Source organism: Buteo buteo, chromosome 17 (genome assembly GCF_964188355.1).
Source record: "Buteo buteo chromosome 17, bButBut1.hap1.1, whole genome shotgun sequence".
Taxonomy (NCBI): Eukaryota; Metazoa; Chordata; class Aves; order Accipitriformes; family Accipitridae; genus Buteo; species Buteo buteo.
The window spans coordinates 20,898,021-20,919,885 of record NC_134187.1 but is presented as its reverse complement, the minus strand read 5'-3'; the positions used below and the strand labels follow the sequence as shown (position 1 = coordinate 20,919,885).

General features: G+C 36.9%; 1 protein-coding gene across 1 annotated transcript in view; it reads left to right on the top strand.

Annotated features, from left to right (window-relative positions):
• Nucleotides 1-21,865, top strand: part of SNTG2 (syntrophin gamma 2) — a 308,015-nt gene that overhangs the window by 279,676 nt on the left and 6,474 nt on the right. Inside the window, exons 15-16 of the mRNA XM_075049219.1 lie at nucleotides 11,408-11,500; nucleotides 16,148-16,258. Of these exons, the coding sequence (XP_074905320.1) occupies nucleotides 11,408-11,500; nucleotides 16,148-16,258 (204 nt within the window). The remainder of the gene's footprint in view (nucleotides 1-11,407; nucleotides 11,501-16,147; nucleotides 16,259-21,865) is intronic.

Below are 21,865 nucleotides of genomic sequence, written 5' to 3'. Positions count from 1 at the left end.
TATTGATGATTAAAACAAAAAAAAACCCAAAACAATCATGTAATTATTTTGAAGTTGTTTACACAATATCCTTTCCTCAGCTTTGTATCTCTTTCCCCTTTTGCTTCATGGACTATTGCTGACTAAGTGTCTAGTCCTGGTTACTTTTTGGTATCCTGTCTTCTATTCATCCTTTTTAATTTCCTTGTAATATCTTGTCATAGATTTTACCAGTTCATCAGTTTTAATTAATTTCTAACCCATTCATAATATTCTCATCTGAGAAAGATTAAGTTGCTCTCCATGCAACATACATTATTCTAAAAATCTCTTCAGAATCCATACTGTTGACAGAGTTTGGTTTTCACCTCTTGTTTTTCTAGAAGAGATCTATGGTTTTAAAGTTTTCTTTATAAAACTTGTCCATGTGCTGCTTCCCTCTCATCCCTTCTCCGCAGCTCAGCAAATAATCTGTGCAATCTCCTTATTCCTATAACCGCTTGCTGTTTGTTCTGGACTGTTACTTAATTTTACATGTGTATTTCTGTTAAAAATCCTCTGAAAGGGTTTGCTAGAACTATTTGAAAACATACAGAAGTGAATAGGTTGCTTCCAGCTGATTTCAATAGCCTTTCCAGGAAAGCAGTATTTTCTCATAATCTCCATTTAAAAGCATTCAGTTGACTATGTTGTATAAAATATCAATATAGTAGTGACTGTGTGCATAGATCTTAGAGACTGTGTCCCAACTGGGACTTGGGCAGAGGTTAGGTTATCTTTCCACTCATCTTTCTATCACACCTAACCTAACTCTTCCAGCTACCTGATTTCTGAGATGCTCAGAAGACTTTGGGTGTCTCAGTAACTCTGCAGTCAAAACAAACACACTCATTGTTTTAGGCATCCTTGGGAATTAAGTGGTGCTTGAGAAATGGTAGTCTAAATCACCCTCTGAGACTGAGCAAAAGAACTCCACCTAAATAAACAAAATCTAACAGAAATTAGGCAGTCTGAATAAGAAGTAATTGTCTTTTCTGGCTTATCAAACTATTAATTCTTCATTGTAAACCAAGAGGATGAGTAAAACAGGATTGGTTAATCACAGTGTAATCCTTGTGAGTTCCAAATAATGTATTATTTAAAACGCAAAAATAGTAAATACAGTTGGCAATGCTATCTTAATTATCTTTATATTCCGTGATGATGACAAAGCATGTATGAAACAGAATTATATATATATAGGAATCCCTTTAAGAATGGCAACGCCACCATATGCTAATTTCAGAACTAATTTCTGAAACAAACAAATAACCACATGAATATCCTCCTTAAATGCAGGTGAGATATTAAATAGCATTTAGATTAGGTTAGATTTATAGGGTCATTAAAAGATACATATCAGTTTGTTACCAAGAAGCACTCAGTTTAATTATACAATTAAGTTTTAGATTGTTTTCATTATGTACAAAAAGCTTATTACAATTCCAATTTAACTGGTCATCTTTGGAAATGCTATTAGATTCTAATTCATTTTCACACTGATGCAAAAAAAGCACCATTCTCCAACACAAAGAAAGATGCTGAGAACCATACAGATTAATTGTAAATACATTTGTAAAAATGATTAATAATTCAACAATTCAGGTGCCAGGTGAGAATCAAGCAATACGCCTATTACAATTTTAACAAAAGCAAGAGAATGTACCAATTTACATGGCTATTGAACAAAATCTTGTTTACACATACTGTATTTTAAACATGATTAATATAAAATGTTGATTTTCATGAAGCTACACCAGTATTTCTACAAATAGTAGTATATTCTTAAAATTACAAATTATTTATATTGAAAGGGTAAATCCAAAGACTTTTATATATATGTCTTTCTCGAGATAAATCTCTTAATATATATATTTATTTATTTATAAATCCAAAGGTTTAGATAACAACTATGTGGTGTGAGTCTGGTTTCGTTATTACTTTCCAGAGGATCTTATAGACTTGAATAAGGATGAATCTATTAAAGCTGTCAAGAAGTCACTCTCATGGAATTTCAAATTTATAGAGTAATATTACCTTAGAATTTTGATATTTGATTTTATGTTTTCAAAAGTTGGTGTTCCCTATTACTCTCTGCCCATGATTCCTTTATGAGAATCAGGCAGAAAAACAAAATCCCAGTCCAAGCATCATTAATTCAGAACTGAATTTTCTACTCAGTAATGTCTCTTGTTGATATTCCTTATAAAAATCCTTTTTCACCTGCAAAATTCCAGAATTTATAGATCACCAGAAAAGAAAAAAACCTTTATTATATAATAACAAACTGTATCAAAAACAAGTCAGTGCCTTTGCTGAAGTAGACCAGTAGAGTTCCACTAACACGAATGGTGCCAGCCTGATTACTATGATTGCTACTGAGAATCTGCCTCAGGTATGTGAAAATATACTTGGGACAATCTACAGGTAGGAAACTGTTAAACATTCCAGTCACTGTTGTATCTTGCTTTTCTTTATGGAAAAGTGAGTTGCTACAAAACCACGAAGCTTTTGCTCAGGCACAGAGATGAGGAAGCACAATCTGTCCCTGACATAAGTGAAGGCTAAAGAATGCACTTTGAATTTTCACTAGAGGATGCTAGAGGATGACCATTGCTAAGCTGCTGGCCTTTGATTTTGTCCTTCCACCTCCATTTCTCTCACTGCCTTTTCCTACAACCAATTTAAGCCATAGGCTGCTTGTTCAGCAGAGGAGGTACCAAGTCTTCTTTCTTCTGTCAGATTTACATTAGCCATAGGTTCATATTACAGAGAGAATGCCATGGCCATGAGTAGGCATCCATAACTGCATTATCTGCTCATCTTGCCAAGTAATAGCTGAACCTACTATGGTTTAGGAGAAATTAGTTAACTTATCAGTCTTGCTATAGGAACACAGTTCCCTGCAGAGGAACGTTTGCTTGAGGCCTGATGTGCTTGTAGCCTTAATCTCTCTGTGATAGTGGTTTAATGCTTAATCCCAGTTACGCTGAATTTTTCCAAAAAGGCAGTCTGTCCAGTGAGAGCTCTACTAAGAAAACAATTTTTGTGGTTAGCTGCTATAATGTCACGAGCATTACAAATTACAAATAGATTAGATCAGACAGATATTTATTTCAGTTAGAACAGCTGTTGTGTGGCAGGAGTTTTACTTATGAGTGTGGCTGAGATGATAGTAATAGATGACCTAAAGGCAAAAGTTTCAAGCATAGCAGTATCCTGAGAAAGCCAGCGTTTAAAACATGAACATACAAAGAATAGGTGTTATTTTCTAAAGCACTAAGCACTGAGCTAGCACTGCTTCCACTGAAATCAATAGAAGCTTTCTTTGAAGTTCAGTGAAAGTATAATGAGCCATTATTTGAGTCCTTTGAAAAATCTTACTTTTAGTGCCAGTGTGTCTCTTGCATACATATATGCTGAACCACAGATGTGCATCAATGTTCAAAAAAAACAACCATCATGTCTTCTTGAAATCACGAGATTACAGCACTATCTTTTACAGGAGAATGTACCTTTTTATACTAATACTCAGTCAAGAATGAAAAAAAGAGTCATTTTAGGGCATTAAGATGCAATTTCTTCAGTTGCAGCAACTGCAGATCTTGAAGGAGCGTACAGGATTTTTAATCAGATGTGTTTTGTTTCAATAAAGTGATTTTAATTGTATCTATCCATAATTATCACACTTCTGTTACCTTTTAATTGTGACATGATGAATTCCTTAAAGGAATGAGTGGATCTGCCACATTTTTTAAGTGAAGATGGTATTCATTTGATCACTCTCACAGAAATTATTTCACTGATGCTTTTGCACAGTTATCTGGAACAGGAATAACCTGAGCTTTGGGAGTCTGTTCTGGATGAGATTTCTGAAAACTCTCATGCTTTTGATGAATGTCAGATTTCATTGTCATTTCATTTTCTCATATGTAATGTAGGTTCAGAGTAAGAATGCTTTCAATGTACTTCATAAATGTCTTCTGAAAGTTTTGCTTAAAAAAAAAAAGATATATAATATAAAATATTTTGTCCTAAAATAACAATCAGAATTTTAAAATATGAGAAAGCCAAAGTAAGTGCATTTTTAATTCAACTATTTTGGAATTTCAAAGAGTAAAAAGCACTTCTGTTTAGCACAAGTAATTCTACATGAAAAGACTATTGAAGAAGATTTTGCAGGCTGTCTTCAGAATTAAGGGGTTTAATTTTGTATGCCTCCTAGTACACTCTCTATGTGGGCTAAGATATATTTCTCAGTAAAACCATAACAACTCTGGTTGCTCTTATCATCATCTCCACATCCTACTCAGAGGCTTTTTTATGCTAAAAGTGGAATTTTCAAAAAAAGCTCATTCTTGACATAGCCAGTCCCATATTAAGGCTTTTACCAAACTCTGTGTTTTGGTAAATAGATTGGATGCATTAAGAAACCTTACTCCTGTCACTTCTGTATGATTTAATAGCTTGTACAAAGCCACTGTATAAAGTCTTAATGCAAGAATCTGTGTTCCAAACTGTCTGCTGTTGGTATAGTTATTTTTTTCCTTACCCTCACTGTATTTTAAATGCTGTTGTGCATTATTTTATTTCTAATGCATAATAAAAGAGCGCATCATTTAGGTCCTTCCCTGTATCAGGCATTAAAGTCCCTTGGACAAGTCCTGGAAAATTCCATTTTTTACAGATAGCCACACTGACAGAAAGACTAAAAAAAAAAAATTAAATGTAATATGAGGTGAGATTTTGTCTCAGAAATAAGAAGAAACAAATATCAGTGATATTTGAATTATATTAAAACTTTATCAGTTCAAATTGGCAACCTTGGAGTCTTCTGTTAATATGATTGAAATGTTGACCAGTAATTGATTTCTAGGGAAAACTTTTACAATTAAATTCAGTTATTATGTTAATCTTCAGTTTAATAGAGATTGACAAACAAATCGCTTCATATACATTTAGCCCATTAGAATTCCACTCTCCTCCTCATCTGTATACAATTCACTTTCTTAAGTCTTTATGAGATCATGGGTTTTGTTGAAAGGTCAACTCCTTTAATAGGGAAAAGTGCTCAGTTTGGGGTATTTCTAGTTGGTCTGTTTGAGATTTTTAGTCACTTAATTTTAATCAGCATATGGCTAAGCTTTGATTGTTCTTTTTTTTACATTAAATAACAACAGACAAATCTTGAATAGCTCAAAAGAGCTTTGCCATTAACTTTAATAGATTTGGGGGTCATCACAAAATTAAACATGCTAAATGCATGCACTATTTTTATTGGCTTGTATCTATATTCATTGGTGGTTAATTATAAAAAAAGAAAAAGACCTGAACCAGATGATGATGGCTGTTTTATAATATATGAAGCAGGTACTGTTTTACTGAACAAATAAAACTGTGTTCTCATCAGTTGTGTTATTTTACATGTGAAAGGTATGACTTGTCTCTGGAAAACAATATTCAAAAAATATATTAATTAGATTAATAAAATAATGTTAATTTAATTTTAATGGAAATACTCCCTTGTTCTAAGCAAAGTCAAAGTTTTGTGAAGATTTTAGTGTTTAGTATACTGATGGCATATTATTTCCACACAGAGGCATAGCACATATTTTAACTTAAAGTGAATAATATGAATATAGTGTGCAATATGTATACTGTATGCATATGGATATGGATATGGTTCTTGCCCAAATGCTTTGCTGTCTGGTTATTTTCATCACTTATTTTTAGAAAGTATGTGTTGAATTCTATACCATGAGTATAGTGAGAAATAGTGTCTGTGTTCCCACCTACATGTAATAAACCTTCACAGCCCATCTTAGAGCAAATGTATTTATACATCTATAAAGTAGTTGACAGAGTAGCAGGGGAACTGTGTAGTTTAAGCAGTAAAGTGTAATGTTATTGTCTACTTTCCAATTGCTTTTTGGAAAATAAACAAGCAAAATCATGTACGGGCCGAATTTGTATTCATTTAGAATAAAAGACTGATATTTATTTCTGTATTTTAGCTGATCAAAACCACGAGAATTCCTGCTCAACAGAACATAGCTGAGTCTAAAATGAATTAATGTATTGCATATGAATGCTGCAGCTAAAGCAAAAGTGACGTTTTTCTTCATGCAAGACAATAATTAACCACACTGTAGCCAGGCATCAGCTAAATTTTTGAAACTGTGAGCTTGCTGAGGCATTAGGAACAACAGCACTAGTTTTCTAAGTAAACTCCATTAAAAGGGATATACACTATGTCATTTTTCTGTGTTGCCCTAACATGAGCAACATCACTGAATCTCATTTGTTCCTTAGAAACTTTATTTGCCAAGGAAATAAAGTTGATCTTGGGAAAAGGACTGTTGACTGAAAAGGTTGGTAACTGACCACCCCGATTCTTTAAAAACGGTATGAAATGGTATTTTTTTACTATGAATCTTTGTTGATGATCTCAGAATGTAACATCTCAGCTGACAGGCATTATTAGTAGTCATGATTTTAAAGAATTTTACTGAAAAACATAAACAAGTGGAACTCCTATTTCTTGGGACGGAATACAGTCCCACATCAGAGTAACATTAAATACTACATTGGACACCTATGACAGAACTTAGGCAAATTTAGGCCCTCCAGCTAAAGGATTTCAATAAGCTCATATTCCAGTAACCACAATAATCTATTGCATGTCTGGATTTATTTAGAAGCATTTGGACTGCACATCTCTGAAGCAACCAAACTCACATAGGGCTTCAACCTGCCTGGGTGACCCACATGTCTGTGCCGAAATCAGAAGGCCTCTGATCTAGCGCGCATGCTCGCTTCCTTCTGGCTTCATACTATGGCTCTGTGTGGCCAAGGACCCCTATACACAGAAGGCAACTCAAGAAGAGGAGGGGTCCTCTTTTTCTTTCTTGCCTCTCTTTCCTAAGCAGCCTGTGTCTGGGTTACAATGGTGCCTATTACCCACCGAGCCTTTGTGCTTCCAACCATGTCACAGGCCAGTGACTACACATGAAGTTGTCCCCCTTTCTCTTTGTTGCCCAGGCTCTGTCTCTCACTGTACAGATATTTGAGGTCTATTTATGCCCTCCTCTGAGTGTAAAGAAGAAAGTCCTTCTTGTAGTCTTTTCCTGTGCATTCATTCTCCAGTTTTAGCATTTAGTCACCTCTTGACTTGAGTACCTAACACCCATGAACCAAGTTTGAAGCCCTTCTGTTAGGTTAGCAGGTCTGTTCACAAACACATTCCTTCCTTCTAAGGGAAATAGCCATCGTAACTGATGATCATAAAAGCTGGTTTTGAAATTAATTAGCCTGTCATTGAGCATATTTGTAAAGTCTCTTCTCATTGTTAGACAGAATCCTACATCGGTCTTTGTTTTAGAATACTGAAGCAATCTGTCCCTTGTCCTCTCCCTGTTGTAAAAACTGATGGAAGATAAGCATGAAAGAAGCTTTTTTGGTTTTTGCATTAAGAGTTAATTAACTCAAGCCTTCAATGATAATTACCTTCTGCGGATTCCAAGATGTGTGCATAGTCATGGAAGATATTAATTGATGTGGATAGCAGCAAAAAAAAAAGTACTAAGTTCCCCAAGCCTGACAGTAGTTAACTGTAAGATCATGCTGAGATGGAATTGTCAAGTTTTGCAGATGGGAGTGAGAGACAAACTACTAACCAGCTGATGTGACCTTGTTAGACGGCTGAAATCTTGCCCTAGGGTACATGTAGGGACTTAATTTCATTGTGAAGGCTGCAGTAGAAGGATGCTTACACACTCTTGCCGACACCTCCTACTCCTAGATGCAGGCCCTCTTTTCCCATCATTTAGCTTCCAGGACTCACTTTTTCCTAACTCTGTGCCCTACCCAGCCTTCTTACTCCTGTCCAGGAATCTCACTCCCCTGCAGTTCGTGTACAGACAAGAGGTCGGCTTTGTATCAACGATTTGCTGAGGAGAGGCAGGAATTTCATTAGCAAGAGGGAAATGTTGTGGCCTGCTTTTAACCTTCCGCTTCTGCTTTTGGAGCAAAGAGGCTTGCTCACTCTCATCTGAGCTACTCTGGTGAAGGGGACCCAGTATGGAGGCATGGACAAGATAGGCAGAGAGTACATGCGCTCAGTACTGCTCAAGGCTGGTATTGCCACTATGTGAGATAATGCTAATTAATGCACAGTGATACTAGTATTGCGTGATACTGCCTACATTTACAGTGCAGTGCTACCATGATGGTGTCCTGCTGCCCACCACCACTCTGCCCAAAGAAGCAACTGGAACATCCATTGGTTCTGCAGAATAGCTCCAATGGAACCTGCCATCAGGAGCTCCAGGATTGTGAGACAGTCTGCTAAACGAGGATAGATCAAAGCTGAATTATTTCTGGGAAATCTCTATGTCTATGGGAAAGATAGTGAGTGTATACGTGTAGTCATTGTAACCATTAAGCCCTCTTAAGGTCTGGGAGGACAGATACCAGTGCCAAAGATAGCCTAGTGCCATGCTTCTGAATAGGGACAGGAGGCCTAAGAAATTCTTCTATGAATGAGGCAGAAACACTGTTCTTCTGCTATTTGGACAGTAATATTATCAACTTATCATTAACTCATGAAAAGATCATTCTTTTCCTGAGTTAAAGGTATATGCATTGAGATACTGATACCTGAACAATTACACAGATAAGAGTTTTGTAAATTGTCTTTTATTACAAATAATTACTCTACAGATCATTTCACCATTGCTTGGAAAACATTAAATAATTGATCTAGGATCAATACTAAAATTTTCTTATCTCTTGCAGTTCAGGCATGAGGCCTTCCTTTTAATAGCTAAATTCTTAATACTTTGACTAAAGAATCTTATCAGGCTTAAACTCCCAGTCTACATCCCCGTAATGTTCAGAATCACCAAGGTTAGAGCTGGAAAAACTTTTACGTCTTGTCTGGGGCAGTGCAAGCCAAAGATGGCCACTATACCACATTTGCTAATGTTTTGAATTTTCATAGGTGTATGAGCTATGTAAATTAATGTGGCTATTAGGGTATAGCTGTATGATTGGAAGATAGTTTAATGCATATCTTAAGGTTGATAACCTTGTAGATTCTCATCTACCTCTACTTACAATCCCCAAGTGTTTTGTGATAACCTAGTATAGTATAGACCTATTAGACCGATGAGAGAAAAACTCATTTCCAATTGGTAAGGAAGGTTTTTTTAAATAACCTATTCTTTTCCTCTCTCTTGCTTAAACTGTGAGTTCTCAAGCCAGTTAATACACAGTGCTATTTTATTTTCTGCAAAATTCACTAAAAGACTGCTAAGCCTTGATTTCTTGTGTTAAACTTCCACGTAAACAATTGTTGTAGGTAACCAAGGGTAATCACACAATTGCAAGCGTACAGAAAGCTTATTCCAAAGGCCAGAATGAAAAGGGATAGCGCTCTGTACTAGTGATAATGAGTGGAGATGGGGGGTCCTTATCACAGAGCTGTCTGAGAACCTGTTCAGAGTCACTGAGGAAATGCCATAGGCAGGCTTTTAAATTTATATGGCAAAACCCATATTAATTCTGTTCTAAAGAAAATGCTGTTAGTGTATTTTGTAAGTATAAACTTATATATCTATTTGTAATGTTTATCACGTGAAAATGCAACATATTCTGTTTATCTCTAGTATTTGTCTGCGAATAATTTCCAGACCAGTTCCATTATTTGCAAATATTGAATATTTGTAAAATACTTCAGGCTAATTATTTGTGCATAGTTCATTTTAGTATTCACCATTTGTGGCTGAGCAATTTAGATGCTTACCCATTGGGGGAAACTAATTTAATATGTTTTTAAAATTGCTTTGCTGAGTCAGAGCTCAGCTAGTATAACCTTTTTAATTGGAAAATAATGGAGAATAAGTTATGACTGGTGCTTAATGCCACCTTATAATTACTGAATAAAATGTAGGGATATTTAAATGTCATTCTAATTGAATATCAATCACTGAAATCTTTTTAAATGCCAAATAATATGACCTTTGAACATCAATGAGCAAAATAATTTATTCAGAAATAATATACATCTCAGTCATTGTTGAGCTGATTATAATACTAATCTGTACTAATAAATTAATTTCATTCCCAGCCCTTTCAAAATCCTTTATAAAATGTCCTATATGTAACTCATAAATGCTTATTTTAGTAGAAGTCCAAATAATTTTATTAATAGTGGAATGAGGAAACCTTTACAATTACTAAATGCAGAAGTTTTAGATTATACTAAAAATCTTTAAAAAACAATTAAAAGGATGATTTTCAACTTAAGTTTATTAATTATTAATAATATTTATTACGAATTTCAATCACCATTTTTGTGTTGAAATAATTTTTTTGAATTGAAAGAAACTATCCAGATACAAAAATTTCATGTAAACAAATGTCCAAGCATGAGGCAACATTGGAAGAAAAAAAAAAAATCAAAGATTTCATAAGGCACAAGGATATAATTTTAAAAATGGCTCGTAAGGGGAGGCGAGGGAAGTCTGGAGACAGGATCTGATCTCTACTCATGCTGAAGGCAATGGGCTTTTTGCTGTTAACTGTGAATGGTGAATGTCATCAAACTGTTTCATACTACATCAGCAGCAGAAGCTTTTTCATGTGCTTTCAGGATCCATCATATACCCAAGTGAGCTAGTCTTAAAAACACATGTAAAGAAGAATGTTAACAGACTTTTTACTTTAAAGCTTATTCAGAAGTTTAAACAGAACTTCTGCATTTTGTTAATAAAACAGATTTTTTTCTTTCTAACCTGAAAGGTGGTCAAAGAATTGGTGTATATATAGCACTGTCTAGCAAGTATCAGTGCTAACTAATGGGTGATAGTTGCTAGTTCTTATTATTAAATTACATTAACTAACATAGTGCTGCACTGGCATGTCACCCGAGTTTACAAATGAAAAAATGTTGCAAAATAAGAAAGACTGTCTACAAAGTTGAAATCAGACAGAGAGGTCAAGTAGACAGACAGCTTTTTCTTAACTAGATTGCAATGACTAAACACTTAGGCACCGTTACCTGCACATCTGCTGGAAATGATGTCAGAAGTCATTAATAGGTCAGGTCTAAGCAGTTTTCCAAAAGCTTGAAATAGTCAGATTTTTGTTTGTTCTGTGTTGCATTTTGTGAGGAATGGTTTCCAAGAAACCCCTACAAGAGTGACTTGAAATATAGAAGACCTCCAGTTAGTGTCTAGCTGCCAGATCTGATACTGTCAGAAGTTTTTGACAATTTTCGGTGTTGCCAGCTGAGTGTCTTCCCACACAAAAACTGCATAAAATATTATTTTTATATGATAAATGATGATGATGGTTGTTGTCTCAAAAATCATACTTTTTTTTCCAGTCTAAAACATATATGTGCAGTTGGCAAGGGGATACCCTGTGTTTCACAGTTGACTTTGCTCTGGGATTTACCTGTTTTGACAGTAAAACAAAGGTAAGAGGAAAAAGAAAAGAAAACTCAGTTTTATTTTACTGTTATTGAAGTTATCAGTAATCGTAATTTTTTTATGTTGATCAGAATGGTAATTTTTTATGTTGATGTCGAGTATTTCTTCCTCAAATGTACTGTACTTTTTATTTATATAGCACTACTGAAATGTAGTCAGTTTGGGACTTGAAAGGAACAAGTATAGTTGTTCCTTAGCATGTAAAGATAGATTTTGGAGAAAGATATTAAAAAAGTGTTTTCCTTTTCAAGTTATAAGAGCAAAGGAAGGTTATATTTAGCAGAGAACTTAGTGTCTTATAATGAAGAAACTTCAAGATTTTTAAAAGATTACCAGTCATGAAAAAAATGAAGTGTCACCTGATTCCATTTGTTTTGAAGCTACAGGTATAAAATAGGATTAATTATTCTTCCATCACAAAAAATTTAGGCCATGTCTAAAATAAACAGAACAAGGGCAAACACATTTCAAAGTCATAATCTATAAGATTAAATTCACTTATCTTGCAAAACAGTGGCTATATATAAAGTGCTGACAGGGGATGTTTTATGATACATGCCAACTTCCAAGGCCTGTCTATAATTCTACTATTTTATATATATAATTTAGTGATACTTTAAATTATTCTAAATGGATTTATACATTTGTTTGCCAGTAGGAGTAAACATACACACAAAAAAATGTTTCTGCATTAACAGAGCTGTATGGTAGAAGGTCTCTCCTTTGAAATATGGTCTTCAACGCCAAACTGAAAGGATTTTTTTAAATGTATATTAAAGAAATTCAGTCAGTCATTCTGAGTTAAGAGGAAACATACTGCATTTTGAAATATTGCCACAGGATCTAGTTTTTGTGTGTTGGTATTTTGGGGGTTTGGGGCCAAAATGCACAAGGCTATTGAAATCTTTGTGCACAGAAATAATGACCAAGATCATTGTTATTTGAAAATTTAGACTAATTGCGTTGTGTGCTATCCTATGAGGTAGCATAAAGCTTCAGTAAATATGTTTGCATACATTTCTCTGCATCAGGTGATACTGCATTCTGAAATAGTGCTTTTTGTACAACTGTACACATTTACGTGTAGCCACAAATTAACTATGGAAAGTAATCTCATTAGTTGAGACTATAGAAAATGTTTCTTTCAAATTTGAAGATTGATTTAAAATTATAAACTTCTCTATTGATAGGACTTTGGCCACAGTGCCTACCTTCAGTATTGATGATGAGGAGGCTTTAGATCAACCTTTGTTGCTTACCTAAGGAGAAATACAGAATACCATCATATAGATTGATTCTGTTGTTAAACTGTAAAAATTCTGGGGACCTCAGATACATTTATTGTTCATCTGTGTTAGAGATGGAGATATCCTCTTCATCCTCAAGCCTGAGTGAGGCAGTAATGGGCGGCTTCTGCAGTTCATCTTACTTCCATAGTTGTCAGCTGGAGTTGACTGTGTTGCCCCATACTCATAGCTTTTTCAGAATACTTCCTACCAGCACTGAATAGGTTGTTGAAGTGGTCAAGCAATTAACAGTTCATTAGGGACACAGCAATTTTGCTGAAAAATTTATTTTTTCTTCAAGATAATGAATTTCAAATTAAAGTCACCTATTGATGCAAAGAATGCTCTTACACCACAGCAGGTGTTCATACAGGCTTATTAAAATAAAGGCCAGTCCCCTGTCTGCTCTATGACTCTGAGCCTGGATCTCAAATTTTAGGCAACCAGTTCATGTACTCATTAAAAAATGTTCTTTACAGTCTGGAAAATAATATAAAAAAGGCCTTCTTATTACAAATGACGAAATAAAAAGGGCAAGAACTTTTGCTTAGGAGTGTGGTGGGTTGACCCTGGCTAGATGCCAGGTGCCCACCAAAGCTGCTCTATCATTCCCCCTTCTCAGCTGCACAAGGGAGAGAAAATATAAGGAAAGCCTCCTGGGTTGAGATAACGACAGGGAGAGATCACTCACCAGTTACCATCACAGGCAAAACAGACTCAACGTGGGGAAATTCATTTATTTTATTACCAATCAAATCAGAGTAGGGTAATGAGAAATAAAAACTAAATCTTAAAAACACCTTCGCCCACCCCTCCCTTTTTCCCAGGCTCAACCCCACTCCTGGTTTTCTCTCCCTCCTCCCCACCCCCGAGCGGCGCAGGGGGACGGGGAATGGGGGTTGGGGTTGGTTCCTCACACGTTGTCTCTGCCGCTCCTTCCTCCTCAGGGGGAGGACTCCTCACTCTTCCCCTGCTCCAGCATGGGGTCCCTCCCATGGGAGACAGTCCTTCACGAACTTCTCCAACGTGGGTCCTTCCCATGGGCTGTAGTCCTTCATGAACTGCTCCAGTGTGGGTCCTTTCCACGGGCTTCAGTCCTACAGGCACATACTGCTCCAGCGTGGGTCCCCCACGGGATCACAAGTCCTGCCAGAAAACCTGCTCCAGCGTGGGCTTCCCATGGGGTCACATCCTCCTTCGGGCATCCCCCTGCTCCGGCATGGGGTCCTCCCTGGGCTGCAGGGGGACAGCCTGCCTCACCATGGTCTTCCCCACGGGCTGCAGGGGAATCTCTGCTCTGGTGCCTGGAGCACCTCCTCCCCCTCCTTCTTCACTGACCTGGGGGTCTGCAGGGCTGTTTCTCTTACATATTCTCACTCATCTCTTCCATCTGCTGTTGTGCAGCAGTTTTTTTCCCCTTCTTAAATCTGTTCTCCCAGAGGCACTACCACCATCGCTGATGGGCTCGGCCTGGGCCAGCAGCCTGTCCGTCTTGGAGCCGGCTGGCATGGGCTCTGTCAGACATGGGGGAAGCCTCCAGCAGCTTCTCACAGAAGCCACCCCTGTAGCCCACCCACTACCAAAACCTTGCCATGGAAACCCAACACAGGGAGTTTAAGTGTCGTTTAGAAAACTCTTTTCTAGAACAGTTCTGGTTGATTCTTAAACTTATTTGAAAGAATTACTTCATTTCCTACATGTTCTGCCCCAGGGTCATCATGGGCTCTAACTCATTCAGCTTTTACCAGTTTGGGCCCATAACAGAGATGCTCTTGTGGCCCGAAGCTGCTTTACATCTGATCGTAGAGATTCTTTTTATCTTGTTGGCTTGGTTGGTTCATCTTCCCCATCCTGTGCTTCCAGCCGCTCATCCAAGATAAAGGGATCCCAAAGTATGCATTTTCTTCCACCTTCCAGAGCCATCCACTTCTCTTCTTTTCCACTCAGTGTCAACTGTTGAGAGAGATTATGACTCCAGCAATGCCTATTATTGCTAAATTGTTCCTAAGTTCTTGTTTCATCTCCACCCTAGCAGTTATATTATATAGCGAACATTCATCTATCCTGTTTAGATCCAAACTCATTTAAGCTTTGAATACTTTTCAGGTGGTCTAATTAGGCCCTCTGGACCCAGTTAAATCTGTTCATGAATGTAAAGTTTAAGCACCATCACAATGCTGTAGCATAGTTGGGTTTTTCTTCATCTGTTATATTTGTCTAAGAAGTCAATGACATTTATGTCTGCAGGGAACCAGGAGATGGAATCAGGCTTTTTGTGCCTTCCATAAATACTTTTTTATTTATAGGGCATTCTTTATCAAACTATGAGTAGGGTTCTGAAGACCACTGGTAGCACTGGTCTACATGAAAAAAATATTTTGTGTTGAGGTATACTGGACAATGGAATATAGCAAACTTTTTTCTGTGTGTGCTTTTGAAATAGCCTTCAAAGTATTTAAATTGTGTTTCCTCAGCAGTGTCCAGGGACTGAATCCCATTTCAACATGTGCATAGAATTTTCATTAAGATTATAGGTATTAAGGAAACATCAGCAGGAAGTCCGAATGCAAGTTGTTACCTTGTGTTTTTTCAAACTTATACATTTTCGGGCAATCAATAGAAACCATTCAAATAAACAGAAAATGACATTGGTTTCAAGAATAATTTCCCAATATTTGTTTTTAAAAAGTATCTCCATAAATATTAAAATATACCTGTCAATTTAGGATTTGCCAACAGTAGTAAGATGCCATTCATAAACCTGTAGGAGACCAAGAAGCCTAGAATTCTTAGATATTTTACAAACAATTATGTAATGTAGAACATATTTTTGTGGTTTGTGAGGCTACATTCAATAATAATATTTTTGCATTTCTGTAGCTTATTTTATCTGAGGATTTCAAACCATGCTACACACATCAGTAAATGCAGCTTTGCAACATCTATGTAAGACATTATTATCTACATTATGCAGATGAACCAGCTGAAGCATGAAAGAGTGAGCTATGGTATGGAATTGTGTTCATAGTGAAACTGATGCAAATATCCTCATGGAACTTTCTGGAATTAGCCTTTTGCCTTGGGTTTTGATATTACGTAGGCAACTGAAACATTTACATTTCAGGGAATTTCTAAATAATTGTTTTATTAGTGAATATTAATATTGCATATTTTGCTTTCACATATGATACAGAGCTTTTAATTTTATTTGCTCTGCAACCAGACTCTTATCATGTGCTTTGTTTACTGCCCCAATGCTTTATCTTAATACATAAACATTGATCATCAATCTATAGTTCTAGGTAGGAGTCTGTAACAGAGTCCTTAATCAAGTTTCTTTCTGTTTAGAACGTGCTATGGAGGTTTAAATTCTCTCAGCTCAAAGGCTCTTCAGATGATGGGAAAACAAGAGTAAAGCTGCTTTTTCAGAATCTAGACACCAAACAAATTGAGACAAAGGTAAGCAATATCCTCTTTCTCAGTTTACTAAAAAATGAAATGGAATTTACTGTCAAGGCATCAAAAACTCCATTTACTACTGCACATGCTTATGGTGAACTCCACATCACAATTTATCTTTTTTTTCCTATTCTCTAGAAACCCCACAATAAACCAAAAAGTGGTGTAGTATCTATAGATTTATTACACTATTTGTACAAACCTGTTACTGAGTTGCGTTATGATGATGTTTTACTGTTTCAGAAAGATGATTTCTGTGAAGTTGTTTAGTCAACCTATAATAGATACATCTAAAAACTGCTTCTAAAAAGGGTAAACCAAAACTTTTTAAGCTGCTATATAGTAGACTTAAGCAAATAATATGTGCTTAAGCTTTACCAATAAAAAGATTATGTAACATTTATTAGCTTAAAAAAGGGAATATTCTTGCAAGAGGCCAAGCAATTCCTGAAACCTATTGGTTCTACCATGAATTAAGAGCACACAGTGCTTTGCAAGATCTCGAATTAAGCTGTGGAGACATCCAGTCACTACTATAGATAAGATATTACTGGTGTCTCTTTTTTTTTCCTGCAGCAATCATCAAATAAAATTGTGAAACTTAGAATTCAGATTCCTAACTGAACTTCAGAAGTTTCCAATTCAGGATTCTAGTTTGAATCATCATCTGGAGGTTTGGCTGTAATACTTTAATCTGTACTGTTTCTGTCCTGTGATCCCAAGCTTGATGATGAATAAATAAATAAAAAGATAATTTTTCAATCATGCAGTTTTAAAAAGAATGAGGAGAACTTTGATGTGATATGACAGAGAAGAGGAAGGTAAGAGTGAGGTTCAACTGGGATTGGTGGACAAAAGCCAATGAAAACAACAGAAAAATATCTGAAGATCTATGAAAATTCTCAAATACTCTTACCTGGCGTTGTACAGGTTGAAGTCACTTATAAAGTGATACTTCTCTATAGTGACCGTATGCAAAGGTTATATATTACCTATCCTTCTAATGTTTAAAAAAAGTTGTAAGAAGAAAATCTCTAACCTTCCTTGTTGATCATAAAGTTACAACAAATGCAGTATGTCTTTCTCTGTACATCTATATTAGTAAATTATTCAGTATTTCATCAGCAAACTTAACCAGAGTTGTCTGTTGGGTCTACTGTGAAAGATATTATAATATCTGTTACAAAAGGTACAATACTATAATAACTTGACTAGAGTAGCAGGTCATTTCCACTTCATTTCTCACAGTACTCCTTGGAGATGGAAAAGGACTACTATCATCATTTTATACATGATCATCTGTTGCAGAGAGCTCACATAACTTGTTCCAGATCAGACAGGAAGATTGTATTGGTGCAAAAAACATAATCTGAATCTCTGAATCTGTGTATTAAATCATTAGATAATCCAAGGGCTCCAATTCCGTTGCTTGCAATGGAATTCCATTGCTTTCATACTGGATCATTCCTCTTCCTGTTGTGGTAGAAAAATCTGAGTATTTTAGATTTTATTTTATTTTTATTTCTGTGCTCACTTAAATTGTTTTTAATTGGTTTTACCTCTATTTTACTCTTTAGATAGAAAAATTGCTAATTTCAGCATTTTTATGAAAATTTGATTATCTGTAAAATAATGATAAAAGTGAGTTCTAATGATAATTTTACAGCAGATTTTGTCCAGGAGACAGATTCGTTAAAACATTAAAAATTATTCTGTTGCATAGCTCTAATGAAAACACCTTGTAATTGGCAAAGGTTTCATGAATATTTGTGAGGTACCTTGAAATTATCAGTTGGAAGATGATACGTGATCGGTTCATACAGAATTCTAAGTATATATGTACCTAAATGTGCATAAGTGTTGGAAGACCCCAGAAAAAGCTCATTAAAGGCAGAGGAAAGGCTGATACTAAGTAGCTGAGGATTTATCAGGATTTCAGTGACTATACCTTTTACCACTGCCTCTGCACAGTGCAGTGTACCCACTAGGATTTCACATTAAATGGGACTGGGATACAGCTGTGCAGCCTCTCCACTTCAGATAAGTGGTATATATATTCAGGTATATGCCCACCACCTAAACCTTTTTGTTTCTTAGATTTCAGAATTACAGACTCGTTGGGAAATAACCAACACTAATACCTGTAGCATAGTACAGTATCTGCCTCAGTTTATTGTACTGAAAGAGCTTTCGTAGAGCCAGATGGTGCTGTACAGTGAAATGCAGCCAATGATGAGAAACAGAAAATGTCATCAAATAACAGAAGTTTCATTTTTCCTGAGTAAATGAGCCACTACATGTGAAATAAAGCTTGATACAGATGACATGTTCACTTGGCAGTAAACAGTAGAGTTAAGGTTGCAAAAGAATTTTCCAAATTATATCTAATTTTATATGCTTATAAATTCTTGGGCAAAAAAAATCACATTTGGGAATTCTATTTTTGCATCTTGGTGACTAGTTAGAGATGATGTTTTTTCTTCTCCTATAAATTTTAAGCCAAGTGCTTCTTCCTGTGCACTTCAGTTTTAGGTGAACAATACATTTTTCCATTTAAAAAGTTTTCTGTTCAAAGAAGCTAGTAAGGCCTAGATTCCTGTCAGTTGTTTCTCCTTCAGGTCCTTCTTATTCCCTACAACTTCTCATAGTTTCCTACTTCAGTACTTCCCTGAACTTACCCTGCCATTAATACTTCCAGTAATAATTCCACTTTGACTCCTTGAAATCCTCCAAAAGTCATTGCAATGCATTCATATTACTGCCAAGTACCAGCATATTTTTATCCAGCCTGACAACAGGGTAAAAGTTCTTGCAGGTGGTTTGTAGGTATGTGTGTATTACCCAGTTAGATAACCCATAAATAATGGGTGGCCAAGGGACCCCTGCCCCAGCTGCTGGTCAAGGCAGGAAAGGACGATGCTCTCCCTGCCTTCACTTCCCTGCAGGGTGGTACCAGGACATCCCAATCCCTACCAACAGCTTGTGCTACACTATTAGAAATTCAGTTCCTTTGAGGTGTCCTCCTCTTCGACAAATAGGGCAAAAATTGCACACATGCACATATATATGATTTCATTACTTTATTTCTGTAGGAAATCAGACTTACTTTTTTAGAAGAGAGACTGAAAAATTCTGAAATTGCAACATAGCATGTAAATGGATCTGTGTGAAGCAGTAGTTCTGCAATTATTTTGAAAGGGAGAGGAGAGTGATCGATTATGAAGTAATCTGGATTGTGGCATTAATGTAGAGTTTGTATGGATTGTGGTCAACTCTTCCTTGGATCAGCAGTTTGGAATTCTTTGAGCTGGAGATGCCTTTTCATGTCCCTTTGGTGGAGGGCTCTTAAACCTGTGTGCTTTTCAGCCACAATGGAGCATGTTGACTACACATGTGCCTCTTACACAAAAGAAGTTCATGTGCAAAAAGATACTTGTTTTTATCTTTTCTTAACAGTTACAGCTAAAAAAAAGACATGAAAATGAGAAGAACAAAAAAAAAATCTCTGAATACTTTAGTAGTAGGAGAGAGCTGAAGGCATGAAGGCAACTCTTTAATTACGTGCTTGGTAGAAGTCTGAAGCTGGAGCATGCTCCGTGAAAATTATATCTTTATATAATATAAATTTTTGAAGTAAATTCTCCAATGAACAAATGTGAGCAGATTTCACACGAATAGTAAAAAGCAGCCCCCTGATGCAAAAAAAATCTTCCTACCAAATTTAGAGTCTCAGAAGTGAGTAAGCCATTTTGGATAAAATTTTCATTTGAAAAGTAATCTGTTGCAGAAAACTGGTATGGTAAATATCGGCCAAAACATTTTATATTTGGCAAAGTTGTATATAGCTTATGTATCTGAATACAGGATCCAGTACCGAGAAATTACAAGTAATCGTAATAACAGTAGATATTCTTAGCCTACATGACATGTACCCTGAATTTTCAAGGTTGCTTTGAAAAAAAAATACAAACTAAGTTTAATACTTCCAGGATTGTATTGATGCTTTAACTCCCTTAGCTAAACTGTAGCTACCTGGAGGATAACACTTTCTCTTCCAAGCATATTTTAACTGAGCATTTACCTTTTCTTCTTATCTTATTCTTTGTTACTTTTGTACTCCTTGGAAAAGAAGAGATGGAATTAGATTTTAACAATTCATTCACCTTAGAAATGGAAAGAGAGTTTATTTATCTTTCTTCACTACATTTGCTCTTTTACTAACTTGGTCTCAAATATTTCACTGAAGAAAGAAAAGAAATCATAGTATTGCTATATTATTGTGAGACATATTGGAGCTTCAACTAAATGTTGCTGGTCTCATACACTTCTTGTCTGTTACACATATAACTTAAGAAGCCTGCATATTTACCTGAGTGCATTCAGTATGCTTTCTTCAGTGACTTCAAGCCTCAACTCTTCTGTAATTTCAGACTGGTACAGTGGTACAATGTGATCTGATTTTGCAACTAGACTCTGCAGCAGTTTTGCATTAATCATGTTCTCTTTATGTTTTGGGTTTGTGTGGTGGAGTTTTGCTAGTGGGGGAGGGGATCCTGTAAGAAGCTGCCAGAAGCTTCCCTGGCTCCAAGTCAGACCCGCCACTGGCCCAGGCCAAGCCCGTCAGTGACGGTGGTAGCGCCTCTGGAAGAACAGAGTTCAGAAGGGGAACCTGCAGTGGAGAGGGGAGTAGGATGTGAGAGGAACCCCTCTGCAGACAGCGAGGTCAGTGAGGAAGGAGGGGAGGAGGAGCGGGGAAGCAGGGGATACCCTGCAGCCTGTGGGGAGACCAGACAGCAGGCTGTCCCCCCCAGCCCACGGAGGGGAGAGGGGGAGCAGATGCCCACCTGCAGCCCGGGGAGAGAGGAGCCCACACCGGAGCAGGGGGATGGATGCCCCCCAAGATGGCCGGGACTCTGTGGGGAAGCCCGCGCTGGAGCAGACTGTGCCTGAAGGACTGCAGCCCGTGGAAAGGCCCCACATTGGAGGCGTTTGTGAAGGACTGTTTCCTGTGGGAGGGATCCCACGGTGGAGCAGGGGACGAGTGAGGAGTCCTCGCCCTGAGGAGGAAGGAGCGGCAGAGACAAGGTGTGAGGAACTGACCCCAACCCCCATTCCCGTCCCCCTGCGCTGCCGGGGGGAGGAGGGAGAGAAAACTGGAAATGCAGTTGAGATAGGAAGGAGGGAGGGGTGGGCGAAACTGTTCTAAGGTTTGGGTTTACTTCCCATTATCCTTGTTTTGATTTGACTGGTAGCAAATTAAATCAATTTTGTTTTTTCCCCAAGTTGAGCCTGTCTTTTGCCTGTTACCGTAAGTGGTGAGTGATCCCTCCCTGTCCTTGTCTCGACCCATGAGCCTTTCTTTATATTTTCTCATCATCATCCCTCCGGGGTTGGCGGTGAGGAGTAAGTGAGCGGCTTCATGGTGCTTTGTTGCTGGCTGGGCTTAAGCCACGGCACTTTGAAACAGGATAACTTCAGGAAAGTGATCAAGGACAGGGCAGCAACTGTATTTCTTTCTTTAGATTTACTGTATTTATCTGAAATTATATTCATTCCATATTAGTACTGTTGAGAGATATGGCAAATTAAGGAGAGTGCAAGCAAAGC